This window comes from Chlamydotis macqueenii, chromosome 2 (assembly GCF_036417535.1).
Source record: "Chlamydotis macqueenii isolate bChlMac1 chromosome 2, bChlMac1.mat, whole genome shotgun sequence".
NCBI classification, from domain to species: Eukaryota; Metazoa; Chordata; class Aves; order Otidiformes; family Otididae; genus Chlamydotis; species Chlamydotis macqueenii.
In genome coordinates, this window is record NC_141557.1 from 155,145,738 (window position 1) to 155,171,030 (window position 25,293).

At 39.2% G+C, this 25,293-nt stretch overlaps 1 protein-coding gene across 3 annotated transcripts in view; it reads left to right on the plus strand.

Moving 5' to 3' along the window:
• The window catches only part of EFR3A (EFR3 homolog A), an 84,124-nt gene that overhangs the window by 30,257 nt on the left and 28,574 nt on the right, over positions 1-25,293 (plus strand). For 2 of the 3 annotated variants that reach the window (XM_086741283.1, XM_086741282.1), the window contains 6 exons: positions 4,086-4,207; positions 7,350-7,499; positions 14,000-14,137; positions 19,529-19,607; positions 20,494-20,629; positions 22,495-22,659. In XM_086741283.1, coding sequence (XP_086597409.1) covers positions 4,086-4,207; positions 7,350-7,499; positions 14,000-14,137; positions 19,529-19,607; positions 20,494-20,629; positions 22,495-22,659 — 790 coding nt within the window. The remainder of the gene's footprint in view (positions 1-4,085; positions 4,208-7,349; positions 7,500-13,999; positions 14,138-19,528; positions 19,608-20,493; positions 20,630-22,494; positions 22,660-25,293) is intronic. The other variant, XM_086741281.1, reaches the window with a different exon arrangement.

A 25,293-nucleotide genomic window follows, 5' to 3' on the forward strand; every position in this document is an offset into this window, starting at 1 on the left:
CTGACTGGATTTTGTTGATTTCAAAATTACAGAAATAAGATATTACCAATGTAAATTCCTTTTTGTACCTTTTGTATTGTACAAATACAAATATAGAAGATGCTTGTCCTGGTAAAACTTCCATAAATTACCAGTGGGTGATTGCAAGTGTTTAGTATGACTGAATGACATGTTTACATCTCTAAGAGCTTTGTAAGTATGTCCTAGGCAAGTGCTTGGGCTTTCATTAGAGTTTTGTCCTTTTTTGAGTTGAATGATTTTTATATTTGAAGTATGTTTGAAAATATCTTAGGTGCTTAAGAGTGAAATATTCTTTATTTAACCACAATAACAGCTTAAGAGCACCACTGCTAAGCAAGGAGAAAGGACAGACTAATGTGTACTGTAAAAACTTAGAATTTCTATAATGAGATCATAGAATCATAGAATAGTTTGGGTTGGAAGAGGCCTTTAAAGGCCGTCTAGTCCAACCCCCCTGCAAGGAGCAGAGACATCTTCAACTCGATCAGGTTGCTCAGAGCCCCGTCCAGCCTGGCCTTGTATGTTTCCAGGGATGGGGCATCCACCACCAATCTGCGCAACCTGGGCCAGTGCTTCATCATCCTCATTGTAAAAGTTTTTTTCCTTATGTCCAGTGTGAATCTGCTTCCTTCTATTTTAAAACCGTTACCTCTTATCCTATCACAACAAGCCCTGATAAAGAGTTTCTCCCTGCCTTTCCTATAAGCCCCCTTGAGGTACTGGAAGGACGCTATAAGGTCTCCCCGGAGCCTCCTCTTCTGCAGGCTGAACAGCCCCAACTCTCTCAGCCTGTCCTCATAGGAAAGGTGCTCCAGCCCTCTTATCTTCATGGCCCTCCTCTGGACTCACTCCAACAGGTCTGTGTCCTTCTTATGTTGAGAGCTCCGGAGCTGGAAGCACTGCAGGTGGGGTCTCATGAGAGTGGAATAGAAGGGGAGAATCACCTCCCTTGACCTGCTGGCGACACTCCTCTTGATGCAGCCCAGGATGCAGTTGGCTTTATGGGCTACAGGCGCACATTGCCTGCTCGGGTTGAGCTTCTCATCCACCGTCACTCCCACGTCCTTCCCCTCAGGGCTGCTCTTGATCCATTCTCCACCCAGCCTGTATTTGTGCCTGGGATTAGCCAGACCCAGGTGCAGGACCTTGCACTTGGCCTGGTTGAACTTCATGAGGTTGGCACGGGCCCACCTCTCCAGCCTGTTGAGGTGCCTCTGAATGGCATCCCTCCCTTCCAGCGTGTCGACTGCACCACACAGTGAACTTGCTGAAGGTGCACTTAATCCCATGTCCATGTCGCTGACAAAGATGTTAAACAGGACCAGGCCCAATACAGACCCCTAAGGAATGTCACTTGTCACCGGTCTCCACATGGACATGGAGCCGTTGACCACCACTCTCTGAGTGCAGCCATCCAGCCAACTCCTTATCCACCGAATGGTCTGTCCATCAAACCCATGTCTCTCTAGTTTAGAGAGAAGGATGTCATGCGGGACAGTATCAAAAGCTTTGCACAAGTCCAGGTAGATGATATCCGTTGCTCATCACTTGTCCACTGATGCTGTTACCCCGTCATAGAAGGCCACCAAATTGGTCAGGCAAAATTGGTTATTATCACTGGACTACACAGGATATTCTCTACAGAAGGGCATGGAAAATGCACGAGTATTAGACAATTTTGCTCCCTTTTCAGTGATGGCTGAGAATGTAGTTTTACAAACTTTATCATTTTCAGCTGCACCTGCAGCTTTCAATGAGTGAACCGGTAGTGCAGTTGAAAGGGATAAGTGTTCTAGGTAAACCAGAAGAAAAAAGACTAAAAAAGAGTAGAAAAGTGATATTTTTTAAATGAAATATGTAGCTTTCACTTTCAGCTTGAAAACTACCTCAAAACCTCCACAAACCAGTATGCCGTAGATTATGCTGAAGTGCTCTGGGCTGGTCTAGATGTATATGGGTAACATGTTGATAAAAGCAGGTTCTGCATCTTGGAAGTTACATGAGAAATGCCTCAGCCTCTGCTTAGCAATTGGTAAGAAGAATACTGGGGTGGGAAAAAGCAGAGGGATCTTAATGGGACATCTCTTTGCTTCAGGACAGAAATAGCACTATGTTAAACCTTTCTTGGCAACCTTTCCTTATCTTTTTTTCTTCCCTCTGTAGTTTGTTCTTAAAACTGTCAGTGATTGAGCATCCAAAAGGTCTTTAGGTAGTCTGGCTTGAGAAAGAAGAGTTTTTTTTAATGTTGACTTAGGTAGCCTTTGCTTCAGTACAAGCCCATTATTGCTGTTCCTATTGCCATGGGGCAAAGAAAACCATTTATTTCTTTTCTTTTTATAGCTGTCTTCTGTAAGCTGTAAGACTAGCATCTTCTAGGCAGCTGTAGACTAGATAATTTAATGTCTTTCAGTCGTTTTTAACAGGTGTTTATCTAAAGCTTTGTTCATCCCTTCAATAATTGAAGGACTGTATCAGTTAATCACCATCTTCAGCTGTGATGCTTCAGCTGGATTCAGTATTTCATCATTTGCCAATTAGGTGGCAAAAAATTCTTCATAGGTGCCACGGGTGATACAGGTGTATCACAATATATTGTTTTATTTTTCATGCCATTATAACAGCATTGACTTTTGTTGAATGTGCAATTTATTATAACCCTAAGATTCTTTTCTGCATTCAGCTGTATCTGGCTTGTATTTATACAGCTGTCTTAAGATGGTATTTTGCATTTGTCCTTCCTAAATTGCTTCCTTGATTTTTCAGGTCCTATTTCCAGTTTGTCAGGAACCAGGCATCAAGCATGCCTACAGCTCTGGCCAGTTTAATATTCTTTGCAAATTTATGAGCCCACTCTGTCATCTAAGTCTCTAGTGAAACTCAAATATTACTGTATTCCACACAGGTCCCTTCAGAAGTTCACTTAATACATTATTGTAGTTTGATGATTTACAAGTGTTTCTGTGTTTTTCCTAACCCTTTTGCATCTATCTTACAGGGAGTGTTCTTTTGACAGAGTTTTTTCTAGCTTCCCTTTGAGAATTTTGTGGGGTTTTTTTTTTGTGAGCGACATCACTGAAGTTAAGATATGACAGATGCTGCTTCATCTGGATTCACAAAAATCTATTTCCTTGTCATAGGAATAATTTAGGCTGGGTTGATGTGATTTGTTCTTGACAAATCCATGTTGACTGTTACTTACCCCTTCATTACTTTGTAGATGTTTGCAAACTGGAAATTTTTTTTCAGTGTCTTTCTTTAAAGGAAATTAAAGCTGACTGGGTTATAATTCCCTGACTTCTCCTTTTTCCTTTTTGTAAAGATAGACAGGATTGACAGAATGCCTCCAAGTTTATTTCCCTTTAATTCTGATAAGTCAGAATGTTGCTAGTTAACCTGCTAGTGACAGTGTATCATTTGATTGCTTGGACTGCTCTCTAACAACTACCTGAAAGGAAGTTGTAGCGAGGTAGGTGTCAGTCTGTTCTCTCAAGTAGCGAGTGATAGGACAAGAGGAAATGGCCTGAAGTTGCACCAGGGGAGGTTTAGGTTGGATATTAGGAAATATTTCTTCATTGAAAGGGTTGCCAAGCATTGGAACAGGCTGCCCAGGGAAGTGGTGGAGTCACCATCCTTGGAGGTGTTTAAAAGATGTGTAGACTTGGAGCTTAGGGACATAGTTTAGTGGTGGACTTGGCAGTGTTAGGTTAACGTTTGGACTCGATGATCCTAAAGGTCTTCTCCAACCTAAATTATTCTATGATTGTTTTCTGATGACGCTCACAATTCAAGTTTTAGATGTTTCCATATTGCATAGTATGTTGTATTTCATGCAGTCATACCCTTTTATAATAACGTAAATGAAGTTCTAGTGGAAAGGCTTTAAAAAGGAAACTCTTAAATTTAACTTTTTGTTCTCTGAAGTTAAATATTTAAGTATTGTCAAATCTGGATTCTTTCCTAAATGCAGTATTTTATGTTACTTCTTAAATTAAGCTTAGTATTCATTATTCTCTTTTGGGAAATTGGTGTCAAAAGCTTTTTTCTGAATATATTTCATTTTCCAGTTTGTCAAATTTGCCAACATTGAGGAAGACACACCTTCCTATCACAGACGCTATGACTTCTTTGTGTCTCGATTCAGTGCCATGTGTCATTCATGTGACCAGGATCCAGAAATACAAAAGGAGTAAGTGCAGTTCTGTACGTATGAAAGAAAACTGTCTTAACATGTTAATGTAGTCTGTAATACAGCTTTTATTAGGACATTTAGTGGAATAGTTAATTCTATAGGAAGAAAATGAAAGTTTGATATTTTAAATAGCACCAAATATTGCAAATATTAGGTGGCTAGAACTCGTAGAATATTTAAGTGGAATTTTACCTTGTCGTGGTTTAACACCAGCCAGCAACTAAACACCACATAACAGCTTGCTCTCTCTCCTCTGGTGGGTTGAGGGAGAAAACCAGAAAAGTGAAAGTGAAAAAACTTGTGGGTTGAGATAAAGACAGTTTAGTAGGTAAAGCAAAACCCGTGCACACAAGCAAAGCAAAACAAGGAGTTCACTCACTGCTTTCCGTTGGCAGGCAGGTGTTCAGCCATCTCCAGGAAAGCAGGGCTTCATCACGCATGATGGTTGCTTGGGAAGACAGACACTGTAACTCCAAATTTTTCCCCCTTCCTTCATCTTCCCACAGCTTTATATGCTTATTGCATAAGAATGTTATGATAACATCATATGATATGGGATATCCCTTTGGTCAGTTGGGATCAGCTGTCCCAGCTGTGTCCCCTCCCAAATCCTTGTGCACCAGAAGGCTACTCACTGGTGGGATGGTGTGAGAAGCAGAAAAAGCCTTGTGTCTGTGTGAAGCCTCCCTGTGTTACCAACACTGTTTCCAGCACAAATCCGAAACATAGCCCCATCCTAGCTGCTATGGAGAAAATTAACTCTGTCCCAGCCAAAACCAGCACATACCTGAATAATGCTGGATTGCATGGATTCTCTCCAGAAGGGCCCTACTTATTACTGCAAATGTGTGTGAGTTGCATAACTCAGTTGAGACATTAATGGGGTTACTTATATGGATAGCAAAAGCATATTTTGAGTCTGCTATTTGAGAATTACTCATTAAAATTGAATTTTCTTAGATGTCTGCAGTATGATACTGTGTGTGAATCTGAAATGCCTTCATGAATTAGTATTACAAATTTTTACGTTATGTAAGCACCACATTTTTTTTTTTACTTCAGCTCCCCCTAGCGATATGCTCTTTGTATGAATTGTCAATCAGTACTTAACTCCTGAGAATTTTAGAAAACTTAAGGCTTTTCGGATTATATGTCTTGCATCTCTGTTGTTCTCATATTTTCTATTTCTGTGCATTAAATGCTCAGCCAACTATAAAAAATCCATATGCTGAACGTTTATTCAACCTTTTGGGTGTGTTGCTGTTATGTTAGCTGCAATGCATAAGGATTTTTCTTAAAAGTTTGCACTGTTAAAAAACTCTGAATTGTATTTTCAAAAAGAATTAATACTGTGTACATCACTTAAGAAAAACAAAAACAAAAAAAATTCATTCCTTCTTTAGTCTTCTTGTTTATTCCTCCTTATTTTTTGTCATTTACTACTGTCTTATTTGTTGTCCTACTGCTGTACGTAGGGTTCTGCTGTAACCCTTGTCTCTGAAAGGGTTAGGATTAAGTATGCCTGCTTCTCCGGTACTTTTCCTCTGCCCCCACCCCTTTTCCCTTTAGGAAGATTGTTCCAGTGAATGTTTTTACAGGATGACCCCATTAAGTGTTGGGGAAGAACTGAAGGGATGGTAAATTGTATTCAAGGACCAAACTGGAAACTGCTTAAGCAGATGTCATTAGTGAAGCCAGTATATCGTGCAACTGCCTTGTAACTTAGGCTTCTGTCAGGTGCAGTGTATTTAGCTGAAGCTGATGGTTGCAAATAGTATTCATGAATGTTTCAAAGTGCATTTTGAGATTTTGCCTTTTTGGGTTTAATGAAACTAAAACAGAAATGTTGAACTGCTTACTTACCGTAAAACATTTCCTAAGAGGCTAGGATACTCAGCACAGCATTTTTTAGTACTGCTTTCACCTCCATTGCCCCTTGCAAATGAGAGGTGATATGAGTAATGAACTAGAACATGGAATGCATTAAGAGACTGGTACATCGCTGATTCATCTTTCAAGTATGACCATAAGGATACCCCAAAGTAAAATACCTCAAAACTGTGATTGCTGTAGGAGTAAGAGCTGCTTTTTGTACCAATCTTTTGCTCTTCAAATTGTCTGCCTGCACTGTTACCTGTGCTTCAGTTTGCAATGTTGATGTACCCTTAGACGTAAGACTGTACATGAACTTGATTTAAATGTAATCTCTGCTTTAATACCTGTCTGAGCCCTCTTTAGAGGAATGAAACCTTTCCTGTGTGTGTTGAAATTTGATGCTGCACCTTTCTCAGTACTTCAGGCCTCATTTTTCAATCTCCTGTACAATAGTAAGAATGTGAAATTAGGACTAGTGGCCCTCCAGTACACAAAAGTGTGACCTTTTTTTCCTCACATGAATCAATTTTCCACTCAGGTTGACCAGATGCATAGCAAAATGACTCCACGTTATCCTAGCCAGTTTAAATGTATCCTTTTGAAAGAGACCTTTATGAACAGCAGTCATTTTGGAGTTGGCATACCAGATTTGCTGTAGGTACTGAGGTAATTCAACAAAACAGATGAGCTATGACTACAGACTACAGTTCTAAATGCAGGTATCACAAGTAGTCAATACCATTGCTGGGGGCTAGGGACTAATTCAGCTGATCCTCAAAGAAATACCTGGAGTCGCTGTTCACCTGCATAGCTTGAGATTCCACTGACCTGACTGGCTTGAGTGGGAGCTTGAGCATCATCTACACACATAGCCAGGTAATGCAGACTTCTGAGTCTGAAACTGAATCTCACCTGGTAAGTGAGATTTCCCTTTCAGGAAGAGAGGTTAATGCTAGTATTTCATGTATCTAAAGCCTCAGTATTGGCAAAACTTGTTTACCTTAAGAACTAATAATTAAAAAGAAATTTAAAAGAATGTTTCAGTGGTGGAATTTTCTAAGTTTTTATCAGCTTTCTTATGAGCTTTAAAGGCATTTAAAGGCAATACGGGCAAGCTTAATGAGTTGGCCAAATTTCCAAACTACTGTTTGTGAGAATCTAATAGAATTCCACACTGCATAATTACTACTGCCTAATAGGTAAACAGCTATACTGGGAGGTACTGTGTTTCTCCTTTTCAGTAATTTCTTTTTTCCTTCCTTAGGATCCGAATTGCTGGAATTAGGGGCATTCAGGGAGTGGTTCGAAAAACAGTTAACGATGAACTTCGAGCAACTATATGGGAACCTCAGCACATGGACAAGATAGTACCATCACTGCTGTTTAATATGCAGAAAATAGAAGATATTGACAGGTATTTTTATTCCTGGTCACTGGCATGTTTTTAAAGCAATCTTTGGGCTCAGTTTTTACGATAGATACCTTTTATTTTTATTGGAAATAACTACTGATGTTTGCTAGCTGAATCTTCTCAAAACTGACAGCACAGCTCTGCTTAACTGCTCTTAATATTTATTTTCTTAAAGTCTTTTCAACCACCTGCATTTCACTTGTTCTAGATTGTGTCAGTCTAAAAATTGCTCCAGAAATTGTGTATCCATGTTTAGACTTTTTAAAAATTGCAAACTTTGTTTTGTAATATTAGATGGCACAGTAAGCACAGGTTTGTAGGTGACTCAGATGTTTTCTCTAGTTATATTTGGGTTTCATTTGGGTTTCATTCCCATTTAGCCATTAGTAACAACTATCTGTTTGCAGTGGCACTTAAAGTGAGGATTTAAAATTTCTTTAAATGTAGACACCTTTCTCTCTTTTTGCTGTCAATGACTCCTAGGCATATTAGCTGCCAGGTATACCTTCAAAAAAGATAATCTCTGTGATAACTGATGTTGAGGATATGCCAGTCACCTTACAATGGAAAAGTCACCTTTTTTTTGGTCCATGTCTGTATTTGTGGCTAAAAAAGATGCAGGTGTGAAAAATGTGTATTACTGGCACTGGGAAATTTCCGTAAAACCAACTTAAGCTGTGCAAACAAGCGTAAATATTTTTTTCATGTCCAAACTTAGCTGCTTCAAAACTTGCTTGGTAAGTAGGCTCAGCAGCCTTCCTATAACAACACGCTTTTCATGCTTTCACATGACACTCGGCTGGCTAAATCTGTCGGATTTCTCTTTTTTTGGTTTGTTGGGTTTGATGTTTTTTTTTCTCTCCATTCCTCAGCCTTATTTTTCTCCTCTTATTTCTAACTGTCTGTACCTGTCTCTTCTCTGCAGCAGATTTTCACACTAAATGACTAAAATAATAATTGTCTATCTGTCTGTGCTTTATCTATTTACTGAGTATAACTGAGGACTCACAGATTATGTACAGAAATATCCACTTTGATTTTACATCTGAAGAGTGATCTGATTAAGAGACAAAGGTTTCTGAAACAACTGTTTGAACAAGGAAAGCCTAGCTGGCCTTTGCTCGTGTTCTTACAGGGCTTCTAGATGCAGGTGGGCCCTTTCCTTTGTTACTCTTTACAGTGCCCTCAAGCATATACTTTCCTTTATGTAGCAAAATTAAATTAACTACTGATGGGAAAGCTGGCTGGAATAGAAGACTTAAAGAAGATCAGTTTATGTGCACTGCAGGACTTCCTTTTATCACTTGTTGAGCAATGTCATAGTGGTGGTAGAAAAACAAATCTGTCAAAAAACGATTGTTAATATCTGAACTGGCTGCTTGAAACTTTTTCTGTAATGCACATTCAATGGAAAAAAAAGACTAATGTTTTTTCAAGTGGCAAGTAGGGGCCTTGTATGATGCACATGTGACAGAAAAGCTGAAAACAATATTTATAAATTGTTGATCTGCTGGCCTTAAGCGATGTTACAGAGAATTTCTCATCTTGTTTTATATGTGACTTCATATTTGTGGAGCACAAACAGAGGCGTTTTGAAGAGTAGGAGTAAGAAGCATATTGTTCCGGCAGATGGAATCTCAAAGCATTATTCGAGACAGCAGAAATTCGAGAAAATACTCCCAACTTAAGTCCATAGAAAAGAACCATTTTTGGTTAAAGCTGAAGTACACATAGCTGAAGCTTACATTAAAGATCAGTGTAATCTTTACTTGTGGAACCTTAATAGCTTAATTCAAGATTCTTCTGAGTATGTCAGATGAGACACTTTTTGGAGTTAAGAATTTAATATTTAACCATTTCAAAAAGATAGTTGTATTTGATTGTTGTTATTTGGCCATGTATCTCAATGTACATTCTAGGTACATGACTATCAGGCAAATTTGCATTCTAAAAATCAGATTGGGCTTTTTCTTAGTTGTACTTCACTACAATTCTGTATTACAATATAATTGCTATACATACTTCGGTATAGTATGAGGCATTGCTTCAAAGAGTTGCCCTCCCTCCTTCAAGTTTTCTGGAAGAAAATTCAGAAGAGTCAGTCATATAGGTCAATTTCTGTGCATCTCCAAAATGGGGAAGGAATGTAGGAAATTGGGCATTGAAACAGTGTTTCCACTTAGTTTGTAACATATTCTTCATTATAACTGCAGAGCTAAAAGTGCCAACCTTATTTAAGGCAGAAGGACACTCTAACTCTTGTAGGCTTGACTTCAAATCCTTCTGATATATCTGTAAGGTTCATATACATTCTGGTTTAGAGGTAGATTAGAATGTGTTTCTTTCTCAAGGTGAGTGAACTATAATCAAACATTCCTGAGGCTACTCCGCTCAAAAGTAGTTGTTAAGTCTTAACTTTACATGTCCCAGCATGTTGGCCAGTCCTGGATTTGTGATATTAAAGTAGTCTCATGCATGAGATGCCGAGTTGCTCTGAGCCAATTTAAGCCTGTGATCAGATGTTTGCTATGGTAACTGCTGTACTTCAAAACATCCCTCCTTCCAGTTCCTTTTTGCCACCTTTTTCAGTAGAGGTTACCCACAGAAAGCTGGAAGAACAGTTAAAGGGAGTAGTTATTGCCCATTTTATTGCAAAATGCATTTCGTTTTTCACTCTTCTGGACTTGTGGTAGTAGAGAAACTCTGGATGTGGAGGAATAGTAATTTTCTAAGTGTTGCAGTTCGATTTGTCAGAGGTTTCTCTGATCTTTGTTTAAAAAACAAGTCCGTGAGACAAAATGAGTATGAATTGCTCATTTAAACGTAGAAACTTGAGAGGCTGTACAAAGCCTTTGAATTTCCTTTGAAATTAAAAACTTGAAAGAGTGGGATATATTAATTGTCTTTCCTCTGATAACGCTAAGGAACATTGAGAGGTAGGTGCTGTTAAAGTTCAAAACAGCAACGTGATTCTTACAGACAACGGGAGAGAATTTTGAACATTCTGATGCAGTGTAACGTTTTAGACTAGGAAGGCTGGATTGTGATTTATTCATTTATTCTAAAATAAGACTCCAAGCAATGCTGAGAAAGTCACCTTGTGTAGGATTGCCTACACAAACACTTGAATGATAATTTATTTTTACTGCCTTTTAACTAGAATTCTTCCAGATGGACTAGCTCTCTGTGTGTGTTCTGTCTGCAGCCTGCTTTCTTTGTTCTCCCCTACCCAACCGCCTTTGTAATACTGCTGCATTCTAGGGAATCTGTCAAAACAGCGATGGGAATGACAGTCCTGCACTGTCATTTGTACCTTCTCTGCGCTGAAAAGGATGCCCATCTGTCTGGATTAGAGTCTAGGTGGTAGAGGCAAAAAAAATAGGGAGATTGAGAAGCACAGCAGTTGGATAAAGCTGCAGTTTAGTGATATTCATGGTGACTTATATACAAATTGTCATGCGTTTTAAAGTTCTAATCATTGTCTGTTTGTAAAACTATTTCTCCTTATTTATCTAACAGACTGCCTGGGGCATATTTTTTTTTATTAAAATCTGACAAGCTAGCAATGTATGGTAACTTCTGAAACATACTGCAACTTTCAGATTGCAGTAGTCTTGGAACACTAGAAGAACTTTTCCTATCAGAAGATAGTACAGCTGTGATGTTATATGTTCATTTGACTAATGGTGTTTCAGTATTTGACTTTTTATAATGCTCTAAAGCTATGGTTTTATGATACTGAAGAGTGAACATTAACTAAAGCTGATGCTCTTAGTGAGCACTTTTAAACATACTTAACACACAAGCTTGCACTGCAGAACTGAAAGTATGTTTCAGGTTTTAGTGTCCTGATTTCTGCAGTCTGAAATAAATCTCCTAATGCACAGGTGCATAATGTTCATGTAGGTGAATGAATCCTCACTTAAATTTCTATAATGTGTTTTGTGCAAAAAAAAAAAAAAATATTTGCCACCTGTAGGTACAGTACTTCTCAAATAAGTAATATTGCACCTTGGAGGGAAATGTTTCCTTCCTTTCTTCCTCGGTCTCCCACCTCTCAGCTGCTCAATTTAAATGAAATATTAGTAGCAGCTTAAATGGTATGATGTGTGAAGGACTTAAATTCAGAAATACATTTCAAATGCCTTTAATTTGCTGTAGTAGTTTAAGTCTCTGTGTACTGAAAAGGAGGTGACTTTGGGCAAAAGAGAAGAAAAAAAAACAAAACCAAAGAAACAAAAAACCCACAACCCAAAAATGAAGCAAAAACCATTACCAAGACGTGCATCAAAAATGAGAAGTCGGGAAACTGGAAACTCTTCTGCAAAGGCTCTGTCTTTCACTGTTTACAGTGCAGGTGCTGATTTTAGTTATTCCAAGGAGAGGACAGGCTATTCCCTTCAAAATTCAGAGGTAGAATTCGAGCCTCAGTAGTTTTAGTTTGTCCAAAACAGTATGTAGTTTCTGTAGTTTTGCTTCTCTTGTGTCTGGATTCAGTCTTTAATTCAGTACTCGTACTCTTTTTTTAATACCATGTTGATTTTAAATAGTCAACCTAATGCCCAGTCACCAAGAGAAGAGAGATAATTTCAAATGGCAGTGTTTGAACTTTACAAAAGTTTGGTCATTGCTGTCATTAATATAAAACATTAAAGCCTGGCTTTGCACTACAAGATTTATTAAGTCATAAGCTAAAATTTCCATAAGAAATAAAGTTGATATTTAAATGTTGATTTTAATTACATCTTAATTTAATTTTTTTTTTTGAGATTATGTCATTCATTGGGGTATTTTAGCAGCTGAGGAAATAGTACCTGTGGTAGTAATAAATTCTCCCCCAGCCCATTGCTTTTTTCCTCGTTCTCCCATGGTGTCATCATTTTTTATTGTTCTTTACTATCAGCGCTACATTTCTATGATTGACGTAGCTTTAATCTTCTTGTTGAAGGACAAATTTTTCAACAGAACTTATGCAATTTAACAGTCTTCATGGTATATTTATCTGATGCAAAGTTTGTAACTGACTAAATCAGTGCGATGTTTTTTTTTCAGAGTAACACTTTTAGGGAAAGAAGAATCCTCCTTCAACAAGGGCCACCTTTATAAATAAGAAGAAATTAGCATCAATACCTGTGCCTTAAAAATGTATTTCCAAATTCGAAAAGTGTTTGATTTTGGTTGTTGTTTCCTCACCCCCCCCAAGTTATTAGTAACATCCTGTGTGATAAATACAGGACTCTAGTTGCCCAACAGTATCATAGAGGTGAAGAAGACTACATGGTAAAAACAGCTTGATAAAGTATAATGATTTAACAAAGTTTAAAATTAGAGGTTTGTATGTACTGATAATAGATATGCTTGTCTTTTCAGTCCTTGTGGTAAGTCAGCCCTGCCTAAAAGCCAACTCCCAGCCAGCCGTTCTTTCACTCCCCACCTGCCTCAACAGGACTGGGGAGAAAATAGGATGAAGCTCATGGGTCGAGGTGAAAACAGGGAGATCACTCACCAGCTACCACTGCAGGCAAAACAGATACTACTTGGGGAACATTAATTTAATTTATTGCCAGTCAAAATAGATTCAGGCAGTGAGAAACAAAGACAAACATGAAAGCACCTTCCTACCACCCCCTTTCATCTTGCCCACCTTCCCCCCTCCACCCCCGACTCCTCTTCCCGAGGGGCGCAGGGGTGGGGCTGGGGGCTGCGGTCAGTCCACCCCAGCCCCTCTGGGCCGCTGCTCCCTCCTCACACCTCTCCCTGCTCCAGCGCAGGCCCTTCCCTGGGCTGCAGCCCTGCAGGGACACCCTGCTCCCGCCTGGGCTCTCCAGGGCCGCGGCTCCTGCAGGAAATATCCCCCGGCTGCGGCCTGGGGCCCTCCCCGGGCTGCAGGCTGGCTCTGTGCTCCAGCGGGGTCTCTGCAGGGCTGCAGGGGATCCCTGCTCCGGGCCTGCAGCACCTCCTGCCCTCCTCCTCCTGCGCCCTCGGGGTCCCTCTGCTGCTGCTCTCTCCTCGCCTTCCTCCTCCTCTGCCTCTGCTGCCTTGGGCCCTTTCCCAAACCAGTTTTCCCCCCTTTACAGTGCCCCCAGCTTGGCTGAGGGGCTAAGCTGTGTCCTGTGATGGGGCCGATGGAGCCTCCCCTGCCAGTGCCTGGGCACAGACACCCCATACAGTCCTCGCCATAGTAGTGTTGGAGGACAGACAGTTAGAAGGTGACTAACTTGTACGCTGTCTAGTTAGAGGTAACTGTGTGGGTGATAATGTTCTGATCAGTTCAGTCAGACTTTTTTTTCAACTCACAAGCCATCTGTTCTGCAGAAGTATTGGAGTTTTATTTAATGCTCGCCCACACAGTGTGGATTCAGTAGTGGGCAGGTGAATGAGATCATTGGTCTGAACAAAATGACTAAGATTCTGCTGAACTTTTTGCAGAACCAAGGGTGTGTACCATAAGGAAGGTGAGTGTTAATCAGTAGTAAAATCAATGTATTTTTGTCTCATTTCAGCAGAACAGGCCCTCCATCCTCTCCTACAGGAGGAGAGAAAGAGGAAAATCCTGCTCTGCTGGCTGAGAATTGTTTCAGGGAACTACTAGGACGAGCAACCTATGGAAATATGAATAATGCTGTCAGACCAGTTTTCGCGTAAGTTGAAAATTCATGGAAGGTCTTATCTTAAGAATTTTTTTTTTTATTTCAACATCTAATTATGTTTCATTAAATGTCTTCCTCCTTTTCAACCCAAAGGATTTTACTAACGGTTATTCACGTTTCTTCAAAGAATTGCCCCTCTTTTAATCTCACCTGTTTGTTGCCTGTCTGTTAACTTCAAGATAGTTATGGAGAAATGTGTGTCCCATTTTACTGGTTTTAGAAGTGCAAGATAATGATTTGGATGGGTTGTGGCCTCAGCTGGCCTTTCTTTTGAATGTGAAACTGTTCAAGATACTAATGTCCCACAGATGACTGTTGCAGTCAGCAAAGAGACAAGCCAAGTAAAATACAAGTAGCACAAAGGAAGACTGTGCCCACATTAATAGATAAAGTTAAGATTTCTGCTTTCTTGCAGTTTTCTTCCAAGACCTGTTTTGATGTTCTATGAGGAATATCTTTAACAGCTCATTTAGTAGTGAATGGCAGATGTGCTCACAGTGTGCACATTATGCACAGATGCACACAGTACAAACTATAGCTGATGCATTAACTATCAAGTCCAGTGTTTTTCAGTTCTCTGCATTGCCCCAATTGCTTCATTAAAAAGCAAAAGTGAAATAAAGCTATAAGCATTGAAATAACTTAAATAATCTTTTTTCACCTCTGCTGATGTCTACAAAGTAGGCATATTCTCAGGAGAAATCTTTGCAGGAGGGTCTCGAGTTGGTGATGCTGTGTTGAAACTATGTCTTTTCCTGGTGATAAGGAAAGCTACTTGTTCCTTCTTGTAGATTTTCAAGGTACCCATTTGTATGGGAACATCTTTTCTTGGATGGCCTGGTTCTTCCCACAAAGACTAAGAATTCCATTCATACACTGGAAGTTTTTCAAGCTACTGAAAGCTATTTTTAAGTTACTACTGTTAAGAAAGAAGAGAAATGCAAAAAGAACTTAGAGAAGATATTGAAAGCAAAAAAACTTTTGTAGTTGCTTGTTTTTCGCCCAAAAGCATTAAATTCAAATTATTTATTTATTAGTTCTCATGTGCACCTATTGTACCGAACTGATAAGAGTTGCAAACTTGAGTGTTTTATGAAAAAAATTTCATCCTTTCCTACATTTAAAATTTGTGTTGCTCTACATTACCTGCCACTAGAGTGAATGTTTAGATATTGAGCAGTCTAGATGGACTATTTGGAGCTGTATTGCAGTTGCTCTCTTACCACTTCTAAGTTCATTTTATAGGCTTGTCTCAAAACTTCGTCAGCATGTGCAGCTACTTCAGTCTTTTGAATCATCAGGGAAGTTTCCCACAAATAATTCCTGATTCCTTGGAGTAGAGCTAGTGCTTGGTCTGGGATTTGAGAAGGTGTCATACCTGTATTTCCTGTGGCAGATCTGAAGCTTTATGATTTCAAAGTGTTATTTCCAGCCTAATTTATTTTCTTCCTTGGTATGATGCTAAGGAACCGCTTGACTCTTTGTGCACTTGTACGTGCCACATGCTGCATTTGTGCATTGAAATCAGTAGATAATGACCAATTATTCAGAATATATTATCTTTTCTATTCAGACAGTCTTTGTGGTCACCATTTTTGTGTTCCTTTTTGAGGGAGAATTGCCAAATAAATTTATGGTTTTTATAAATAACTGCTGTAAAGATTTAGTATTTTTTAAGAACGAGAGATGCAGAAAATGCAATTTCCAGGCTGCTTTTCCCGAAACGGCAGTGCTCTATCTAATCAGCCTCACTGTGTGAATGAGCAGAACTAGTAGAACCTAAGTTTGAGATAGCGAGTCCACTGCACTTTACCCGATTGAAAAACCTGGCTTGGTTTATATATACTTTATTGGAAAAAAGTTTTTCCTAACAGCTTTCAACAATTTCGCAGTTTTTAAGAAAACTGAATAATAAAGATAAGACCACTTATTACAGTACTGACACTGAAAATGCAGGTTCAGTTCCCCACTTGAAGGCTTGCTTCATGTGGTATTGGAGTATTGGTCAACACGCAATCACTTCTTTGCAAAACTGAGAGAACAGTGCTTCCTACATTATGAGGCTGAGTACATTCAAAGATTGAGGAATTTAAATAGAATGAACATAGCTGAAATCTAGCTGGTCTCCTGGTATGAGTTTGGATTGACCTTGATTCTCCTTGCCTTTGGCAGAAAATCTCCATGGTTATAAGCGGCTCTACATTTAGTAGCTAGGAACTCTCAGATTCTCATTTTTAGTGAAATCTGGCACATCAGTCTGACAAACTGCTTAATGAAAGTAAAAAAAAAAAATCTATTAATATGATATGAAAAAAAATTAGTATTTTGTGTTAACAGCATGAATTGCAGTGTTGGATAGGTTAGGTAGATCCAGAGGGATACAGAAATCTAGTTAACATAAACAACTTCCAAGTACAAGTTACTACACCCTGTTCGTCTCACTGTATTTCCATTCTTGTGAGTTACCACATAATCTGTGCAAGGGTTTTGAATATCAAAAGACTGATATTTAATATTCTTTCAGCAAACATGATGCATGAGAAGAGTATTTTATATATTCACGTACAGGCCTCAGTTCTGCTTTCTAATCATCAATATCAATTTATCATTTTATACAGTAAGGATTACTTGCGTGTGTGACAAGGTGACTGAATTCAGAGACCATTAGTGACTCTTACTCTATACAGTAGTAACTTACACCATTGGTTCTGCTCTTCCTTTTAATTTGAGAAACCTAATTGTGCACATTTGCTACATGTATGCAGCAGATCTTAATGGAAGGCAGAGTTTGGAATTTGTTAATCCACTGATAAAATATTTTGCAATCTTACTTAGGTATTCTTTATTAAAATAAATATAGTTGGAAAAAAAATAGGTAAGATGTGACTTGATTTTAACTAAACTAAATGCACCGTGCTGAAAATACCACTTAGCAACTTTTACAAAAACAGAACTACAATGAATACACTGCTTGCATTATGACAAGTAAAATATATCACCTACAGTAATCTAATATTCTTTTTCTTAGGAGGAAAATTCCAATATACAAAGCATGCTGCCCATTGAGCTGTTACACAAAACATTAACCTAAGCTGTCATCTTCCCCCTGCTGTCTTCCCATCAGTTCAGCTACCTGAAGCAGCTAATATAATACTTTGCCTTTTTGGAAAAAGAAAACTGTATGTCTTGTTTTGAGAGGAAAGGGTGTTTTTTTTTTTTTTTAAAAAAAAAAAATGATAGAAGATGTAGTTGCCCATAATCTGCTTGAATGGATCTTTGGGACAGGTAAAGAGGAACTGTCAAGGGTGACAGACCGCGTGCTACCCTGAAAGATTAAAGGATTAGTTCCAATCAGGAGAAGATAGTGGAGAGTATGGTTTTGTATCTGATGAGACAAAAAGAAAATAGGTTAGCTAAAATAAGTTGTTATGTACAAGAAATGATGGGCTGTACTGGAATGATATTAGAGAGAAAGAAAACATTAATAAATACATTGAGCTGCTGAGCCTGGGAGGATTTAAAGAGGTAATTTTGTTTGTCTTTTTGCCGCTAAGGCAGGATTAAATATACCTGTGTGTTTGGAATGTGCACAAGAGAGGCAGCTGTCCCCAACGGGTAGTCCATTTTAATATTTAGTAACGCAAATGCGCTGTTATCTTGGCAGACAAATTTACACCTTTAAAATTCCTAAAATTCTTTCCTGTAGGGATTTCTGTTAAAGGTATGTAATGTGTCAAAATGGCAGTACGTTTCCTTAGCTCTGCAATGGACTGCAAGATAATTTAGGGCACATAGGAGGGTAGTTTTGTGCCAGGTGGTTTAATCAGCCTTGAAGGAGACCTGTGTACTCAGCTGGGTCACTAGGCTGGTAGCAGCTGGCCAGGGAGTTAATTGAGACCTCCAGATTCTAGGCAAAGTAAGTTAAAGCATCCAGTCAGTCCTCCTGTGTTCAGAGTACTGACTTCTTTCTCCTGTATGCTTTGAGGTTTGTTATTTGAAGCATCTTTATATGTTTACCACATTCTTTGGGAAAAGGCAGACCAATAGTGATTCGGTAACTGAGATACCTGTTCAGAAACACTACTTCAGTTCAGTTTCTGTAAGAAAGTTTTTTGTGTTTTTTGAGATTTTTTTTTGGTTTTACTGTTTTGTTTTTGAAATGTCAATCATTCCAATTACAAGGCATCCCAAATTTCTTTTTTCAGTCGTCTTGATTTAAAAATGCATTTATTTTTTTCATACTTTTCCAGGTACTCAGGTCTCCTTTCTGGAAAATTTGTGTGCCTTATTCATAGCTTTGACCATAGTGCTTAAGCAGAATTTCTTATCTTTGCTTGAAACTCAGACAAAGTTTTTCACTAGTGTTTCCTATCCCATATCAAGAGAAACGGATGCATTTATTGTTCTGATTCTGTTTTGATATTTCTTACAGAAAGTGTTGAAATACTTCAGAGTGATAAAGGAGTACATACACGAAGAGTGGCTCTTTTTTTGTTTTCCATATATGTTATTCATGAAACTACTGTGAAAATGAAGATAGTTCTAGAGTCTGTGGGGTAACGTTAGCAAGGCTGCATGTATGCAGGAGGGGCGGTCCGTGGCGATTCACGCACTGGATGTGGATGAGTCCACAAGTGCAGGGGGCAGGTGCGTCCACGTACGTGGTGGGCACGGATAAGTCCATGGGCGCAGGGGCAGGTGCGTGGCAGGCACGGATAGATCCATGGGCACAGGGAGCGGGTGCGTTCGCGTGCGTAGCAGGTATACGGGTATTTAACCCTGTGTTGCGCAGCATTAAATTGAAGGCTTAGCTTGACAGTATCCGTGTGATGCCCTGCTTTCCCTGGGGCGGGGCTCCGGTGCGTGCGGGGTTGGTTTGCTGGCAAGAGAGCTGGCAGAGTCTATTCTGGATGTAACATTCAGCCTTAATTGTTTTGTAGCTCCTCATTAAAAATCAAATTCTGTATCTTATTTAGAGTTAAAATCTATCAAAGTTTTATTATAACCTTTATTATAATCTATTATAACCATCCTCTTCAATGTTTGTCTTTCATGTAAATAAGCATATAATGACACAGCCATTTTTGTATGTGCAATTTGTATGGAAACTGTGTATCATCAGAATGACTAAATTTCTTAAAATCCTGAAACTAGAAGATCAGGAATGTCCATTACAGCTGAGTGTTTTATGTTCACATCCTAAACCTTGAACACAAATGCTTTTCTGAAGTTCTAGTTTTCTGATCTAGGTAATAAGTCATTGTTTAGAAGGTTTGTGTAAGGAAATAATCCCTTTGAGGTGAATTTTTAGAAAATTGTAAGGTGCCATTTATTGTGTCTGTGGAATGTCATTATTTCAAAAGCCTTAATTTTTGGTTACAGGCATTTAGACCATCATAGACTATGGGATCCCAATGAATTTGCGGTTTCCTGCTTCAAAATCATCATGTATTCTATACAGGTAGGATTTTCTCTCCAGGATTTGTTTTCCTTGCATACATGTTTAAAACACATGAGACGGGGTTAAATGCTCACCTCACCATGACAATGATAGACAGCAGATGAAGTCAAAGAATCCAGGAGATCCCTTTCCATAGCTCCTTAGTCTCATTCGTTAAACTTTTCAAATAGTTACCTAATCGTGGTTTGTGATCAGAGGTTATCTGGTTGACTTTCAATGAATATACGCTTGTAAAAGAAAAAAAGATATTGTGAAATTCTCTGTGGAAGGTAGTGCAGGGTCCCTCAGCAAGGAGAGCAAGGAGAAGGATAGCCGTACTGATCTGACATTAAGTTGGGTTGTGTCTCCGTGCCAGTACAGCGATAGTGCTTTTACAACCCAAGAAACCAACTTTACATGGAACTGTGTGCTGATTGATTTTTACTAATGGGAAACCTCTGTTGTCTGTTGAAAACGTGATCAAAGTCTGATTCTTGGATTGCATCAAGCACAGACACTCAAAAGATAAATTCCAGGTTTGTGGAAGACAGCTGAGTTTTCTCAGCATTTGTGTCAATGATGCTTTTTTGTAAGGCCAGCTGAAGTCCTTGAACTGCAGTTAGCTGGATGAACTACCACTTCACACTTCCTCTGTGCTTGTAGATGTTCCTGGATAATTTAATACTGTAAGCTTTTGTATACTGTACGGGATGGACCTGTGTGGCTTCATCTGTCATGGTAGTTTATTTTTAATCTATATTTAATAATGAATTGATTGAAGTTTAGATAAATTTCAGTAAGAATGTTGCAGAATAGGAACATGGTCGTGACTGTAGCTGAATGGTGTATGAGCTTATTCTTATTAAAGTCACAGATCAAGTTTTTCTTTCTGTTTGTTTTTTAATAGGCACAGTATTCCCATCATGTAATACAAGAAATTCTTGGACACCTTGATGTTCGCAAAAGGGACTCGCCACGAGTTCGTGCTGGCATTATTCAGGTTCTTTTGGAAGCAGTTGCAATAGCAGCTAAAGGATCAGTTGGTAAGTTGTCTTAAACTAAAGGCATCAGGTGAAAGAATAGATTTGAAGGGTGGTACTCATTTTTGCTAAATGAAAGCATGTATTTTGAGAAGGTTTTTTATCTATTTTTTCTCCTTTGTGCTGATAAAATGCTTGAAATCTTGTTTGATTTACAAGTACTCAAACATACTTACATGGTTGTTTGATTGCTTTATAATCCTTTGCATTGAAAAAATGAGTAGATGTATTTTTATAGCCTTGTGAAAGGCAGAAATTTCTGTTTGGTAAGAAGTCACAAAGTCTGAGAGAACTGTGTTTGACTACAAAAAGTCAAGAGGGCTGTTGTTTTGTGATACAGCTGCTGTGAGATGAGTGGTAATAATGGCAGTTAAGAATAGAGTGATCTTTGAGAAATGTTACCTTAGTAACTGTGGAGCAGCTGAAATAAGGTGAATTTCTGTCATTTAAGGTAATGTACTCCTTGAGATAAGAGTAAGAGTAGTTATGAAGATGTGTACACTCACGGCCTCTGCTGTTGTCTTTGTTTGGTCTCCTGCTGAAACATTGTTACTTTGCTTCATTAGCTTGAGTCTGAGCCTGTCCTTTCTCTTTAGACAAGATCCACTTGCATGAACAGATTCTGGAAATCTTCAACTATATTATGAAAAGAGCTCATTATTTGATCCAAGATACAGAACTGAATTTTAGTAGCAGGTTTTGAAATAACTGAAATTCAGGTGCAAATACCTGCGATTTAACCAATTGTTGATGCTTAATTTCAGCAACCACTCATATTTTGTAAATAAAACTTGTGTGGTGGGTTAACTCCAGCCAACAGCCGTTTGCTCACTCCGCTTTCCTACAGGACAGGGAGAAGGTAGAAAGACAGAAAGAAGCCTCATGGATCAAGATAAAGGCAGTTTAATAGGTGAAGCAAAAGCTTCATGCACAAGGAAAGAAGAGGAATTTATTCTGTACTTCCCATTGACAGGAGGATGTTTAGCCACTTCCTTAAAAGCAGGGCCTCAGCATGTGTGGCACTTACTTGGGAACACAAATGCCATATGAACAGATGTCCCCCAATTTCTTCTCCTTTCCTTGAGTTTTTATTGCTGAGCAAGACATTGTATGGCATGGAATATCCCTTTGGTCAGCTCAGGTCAGCTGTCCTGGTCTGTCTCCTCCCAGTTTCTCGCACACCCCGGCTTATTCTCTGTAGGGACAGAGTAGGGAAAATGAAAAAGCTTTGACACTTGGTAGCACTGTTCAGCAACAGCTGAAACACTGATGTGTTGTTGATGCTATTTTAGTCACAAATGCAAAGCACAGCGCCAGCTGGGCTGCTAAGAAGAAAGTTAATGGCCTCAGGTTGTGTCATGGGAGGTTTAGGTTGGGTATTAGGAAAAAAATGTATTCACTGAAGGAGTGGTCAAGCATTGGAAGAGGCTGACCAGGGAAGTGGTGGAGTCACCATCCTGGAGGTGTTCAAAAAACGTGTAGACATGGCACTTCAGGACCTGGTTTAGTAGGCATGGTGGTGTTGGGTTGGCAGTTGGACTTGATGATCTTAGAGGTCTTTTCCAACCTTAATGATTCGATTCTGTTCTTTTTTGACTCCATCCCAGATGGACCCCATACAACTTGATAGTAATAGATTATGCATATATACTTAACTGCATTTCCTGATTGCAAAATATTTTCTAAAATATCAGGGCGTAGGCACATTTCAAAAGTTTATCCCTAGGCCAGTCTTCAAACAACGTATTTCACTTGTTCTTTTCAGCTTACTCTGATTTCTCCTGAAAAGAGATTGAAAAGGTAGACTTAGGTTTTCTGAAGACATCTTTCCCTTGACAGGTGCAATCATTGTTATGTGTTGTTTCCAGGCCCAACAGTTCTGGAGGTTTTTAATACCTTGTTGAAGCACTTGCGCATCAGTGTTGACTTTGAGCTTGGTGATGGGCGCAGTTCAGCAGGAAGTGCTACTTTCAGCACAAACTCCAACGAGAGTGATGAACGGATTGTCCAGAATGCTATTATTCAAACGATTGGTGAGTAGTGACAGTAACATAGGCTTACTTAAATTTCTTCCCCTTCTCCCTCTTCCTCAATGAGATGTTATTAAAACAGCTTGAATCAAAAAGGAATAATGGCAAATGTGGTATCTCTGATTGTACTTGCTTCTGGATCTCAGACTCACTTTACAGATTTGACTTCTGAAAGACGGTTCTTTTAATTGATAACAGAGCAGATAGCCAGGAAGCTCAATGAAAATTAAAAAAGCTGGTGGACGTATAATAAATTTGTTCGTTATATTTATATTATTATATGGCCCTTGAAGTCTAGACATCATTCTGTACCTTTGGTATAGAACCAATATTAGTCCTTTTATGAAAATCATATTGCAAGCAATCATACCCAGTGATATATTTTAGTATGTACTGCTTGAAAATTTGTAGAAGCCAATATTAAAAACATAGCGGCAAGAATGACATCTAATGGCTGGTTGTGCAACAGCGACTTAACTGAAGTACTTTTAAACACAATACTGAAAATCTGAGCAACAATTTCTGTAAATTATTTCATTAAAAAAACTGCTTCCCTTTTTTCAGATTTTCTCTTTATGGTAGTGATATATATTGCAGTGCGTTTATGATATGTATTCATTTACTTGAAGAACAAGAGAGAATGTAGCTTAAATGTTGTTCACTGATCTGTACCTTTGTTTGTGCCTTGAAGTTTTCTAGAGCAGTAGCAAACATGTAGTAATTATTTCTCACCATTACAGGAAAAGTCAGTTAAAATGTTAACACTCCCCCTCATCCTCAAAAATCCCCAAAGTGCTACAGCCAGACCTTTTAAAGCAAAGGTTCTTTCTATCAAAGTTACATTTATACTATTACACACCAATAGAATATCTCAAATTGAAAGAGACCCATAAGGATTATGAAGTCTAACTCCTTGCTCCTCAGAGTACTACCTAAAACTGAACCATATGACTAAGAGCATCATCAAAATGGTCCTTGAACTCTGACAGGCTTGGTGCCAGGATTACCCCATCCTGGGTGCAGAATCCAGCACTTGCCCTCATTAAATTTCATACAATTGGTGATTGTCTAGCTCTGTAATCCTTACAGATCTCTCTGTAAGGCCTCTGTACCCTTGAGGGAGTCCACAGCTCCTAGTTTAGTATTATCAGCAAATTTACTTAATACACATTCAATTCCTGTGTCCAGATCATTTATAAAAACATTAAAGAGTACTGGCCCTAAAATTGAGCCTTTGGGAACCTCACTGGTGACTGGTCACCAGCCTGATATAACCCCGTTTGCTGTAATCCTTTGAGCTCAACCTGTAAGCCAATTGCTCACCCAGTGTGTTATGGACTTTTCTGGCTCTGTGGTGAACATTTTGTTCAGGAGGATACTATGAGAGACAGTATCAAAAGCTTTGCTAAAATCCTAATAACCCACATCTGCGGCTTTTTCTTGTTCAGCTAGATAAGTCACTTTGTCATAAAAGGAAGAAATTAAGTTGGTGAAGCAGGACTTATCCCTCATCAACCCATGCTGCCTATGACCAATGACTGTGTTGTCTTTTTCAATAACTCCCAGAATAACCTTCTCTGTAATTTCACCAGGCACTGAAGTGAGACTGATAAACCTGTAGTTACCAGGTTCTTCCTTCTTACTCTTCCTGAAAACTGGGACAACATTTGCCAATTTCCAGTCGTCTGGGACCTCTCTAGACTCCCAGGACCATTGAAAAATAATGGAGAGGTCCCATGATGACATTGGCCAGCTCTTTCAGTACCCTGAGATGAATCCAGTCAGACCTCATAGACTTATACGCATCTTGCCGGAGCGGCAAGTCTTGAACAGATTCAGTGTTGACTGGGAGTTATCTTCCCCCAGTCATGGTCTTGCAACACAGGGGTCCAAGGGTCCCTGGGCCCATTGTCAGTGTTGAAGACAGAGGTGAAGAAGGCATCAAATATCTCCGCTTTGTCTACATTCTTATTTGTGAGGTAACTAACCTCATCAAATAATGGACCAGTGTTATCTCTAATCCTCCTCTTGCTGTTAACATATTTTAAAAAGCCCTTTTTGTTGTCCTTCACAGTGCTGGCCAGCATGAACTCTAAACAAGCTTTGGCCACATGAATTTTCTCCCTACAGTGGCGAACAGCATCTCTGTAGTCCTCCCATGTCACCTGTCTCTGCTTCCAATGTCTGTACACTTTCCGTTTCTGCCGAAGTTCTAAATCATCTCTGCTCAGCCAAGCTGGCCTTGTGCTCCGCTTGCTTGACTTCTGACACTTTGGAATTGCCTGCTCCTGTGCTCTTAAGAGATGGCTTTTAAAAAGTGACCAGCATTCATGGACCCCAATGACTTCAAAAGCAGATTCCCAGGGAGCCTTACTAACTAGTTCCTTCGGCAACCTGAAGTCTACTCTCCCCATGTCCAGATTCAAGGTTTTGCTGGCAGTTTTTCTCCTATTGACAACGATTTGAAACTCAATTACTTTGTGTTTACTGTGACCAAGACAGCCAGCGATCACCGCTTTGCCCGCAAGTCCCTCTCTGTGTACAAACAACAACTCTAGGAGGGCACCTTTCCTAGCTAACTCCCTTAGTACCTGCACCAAGAAGTTGTCTTTAACGTGCTTATTGGACCTGTTTGTG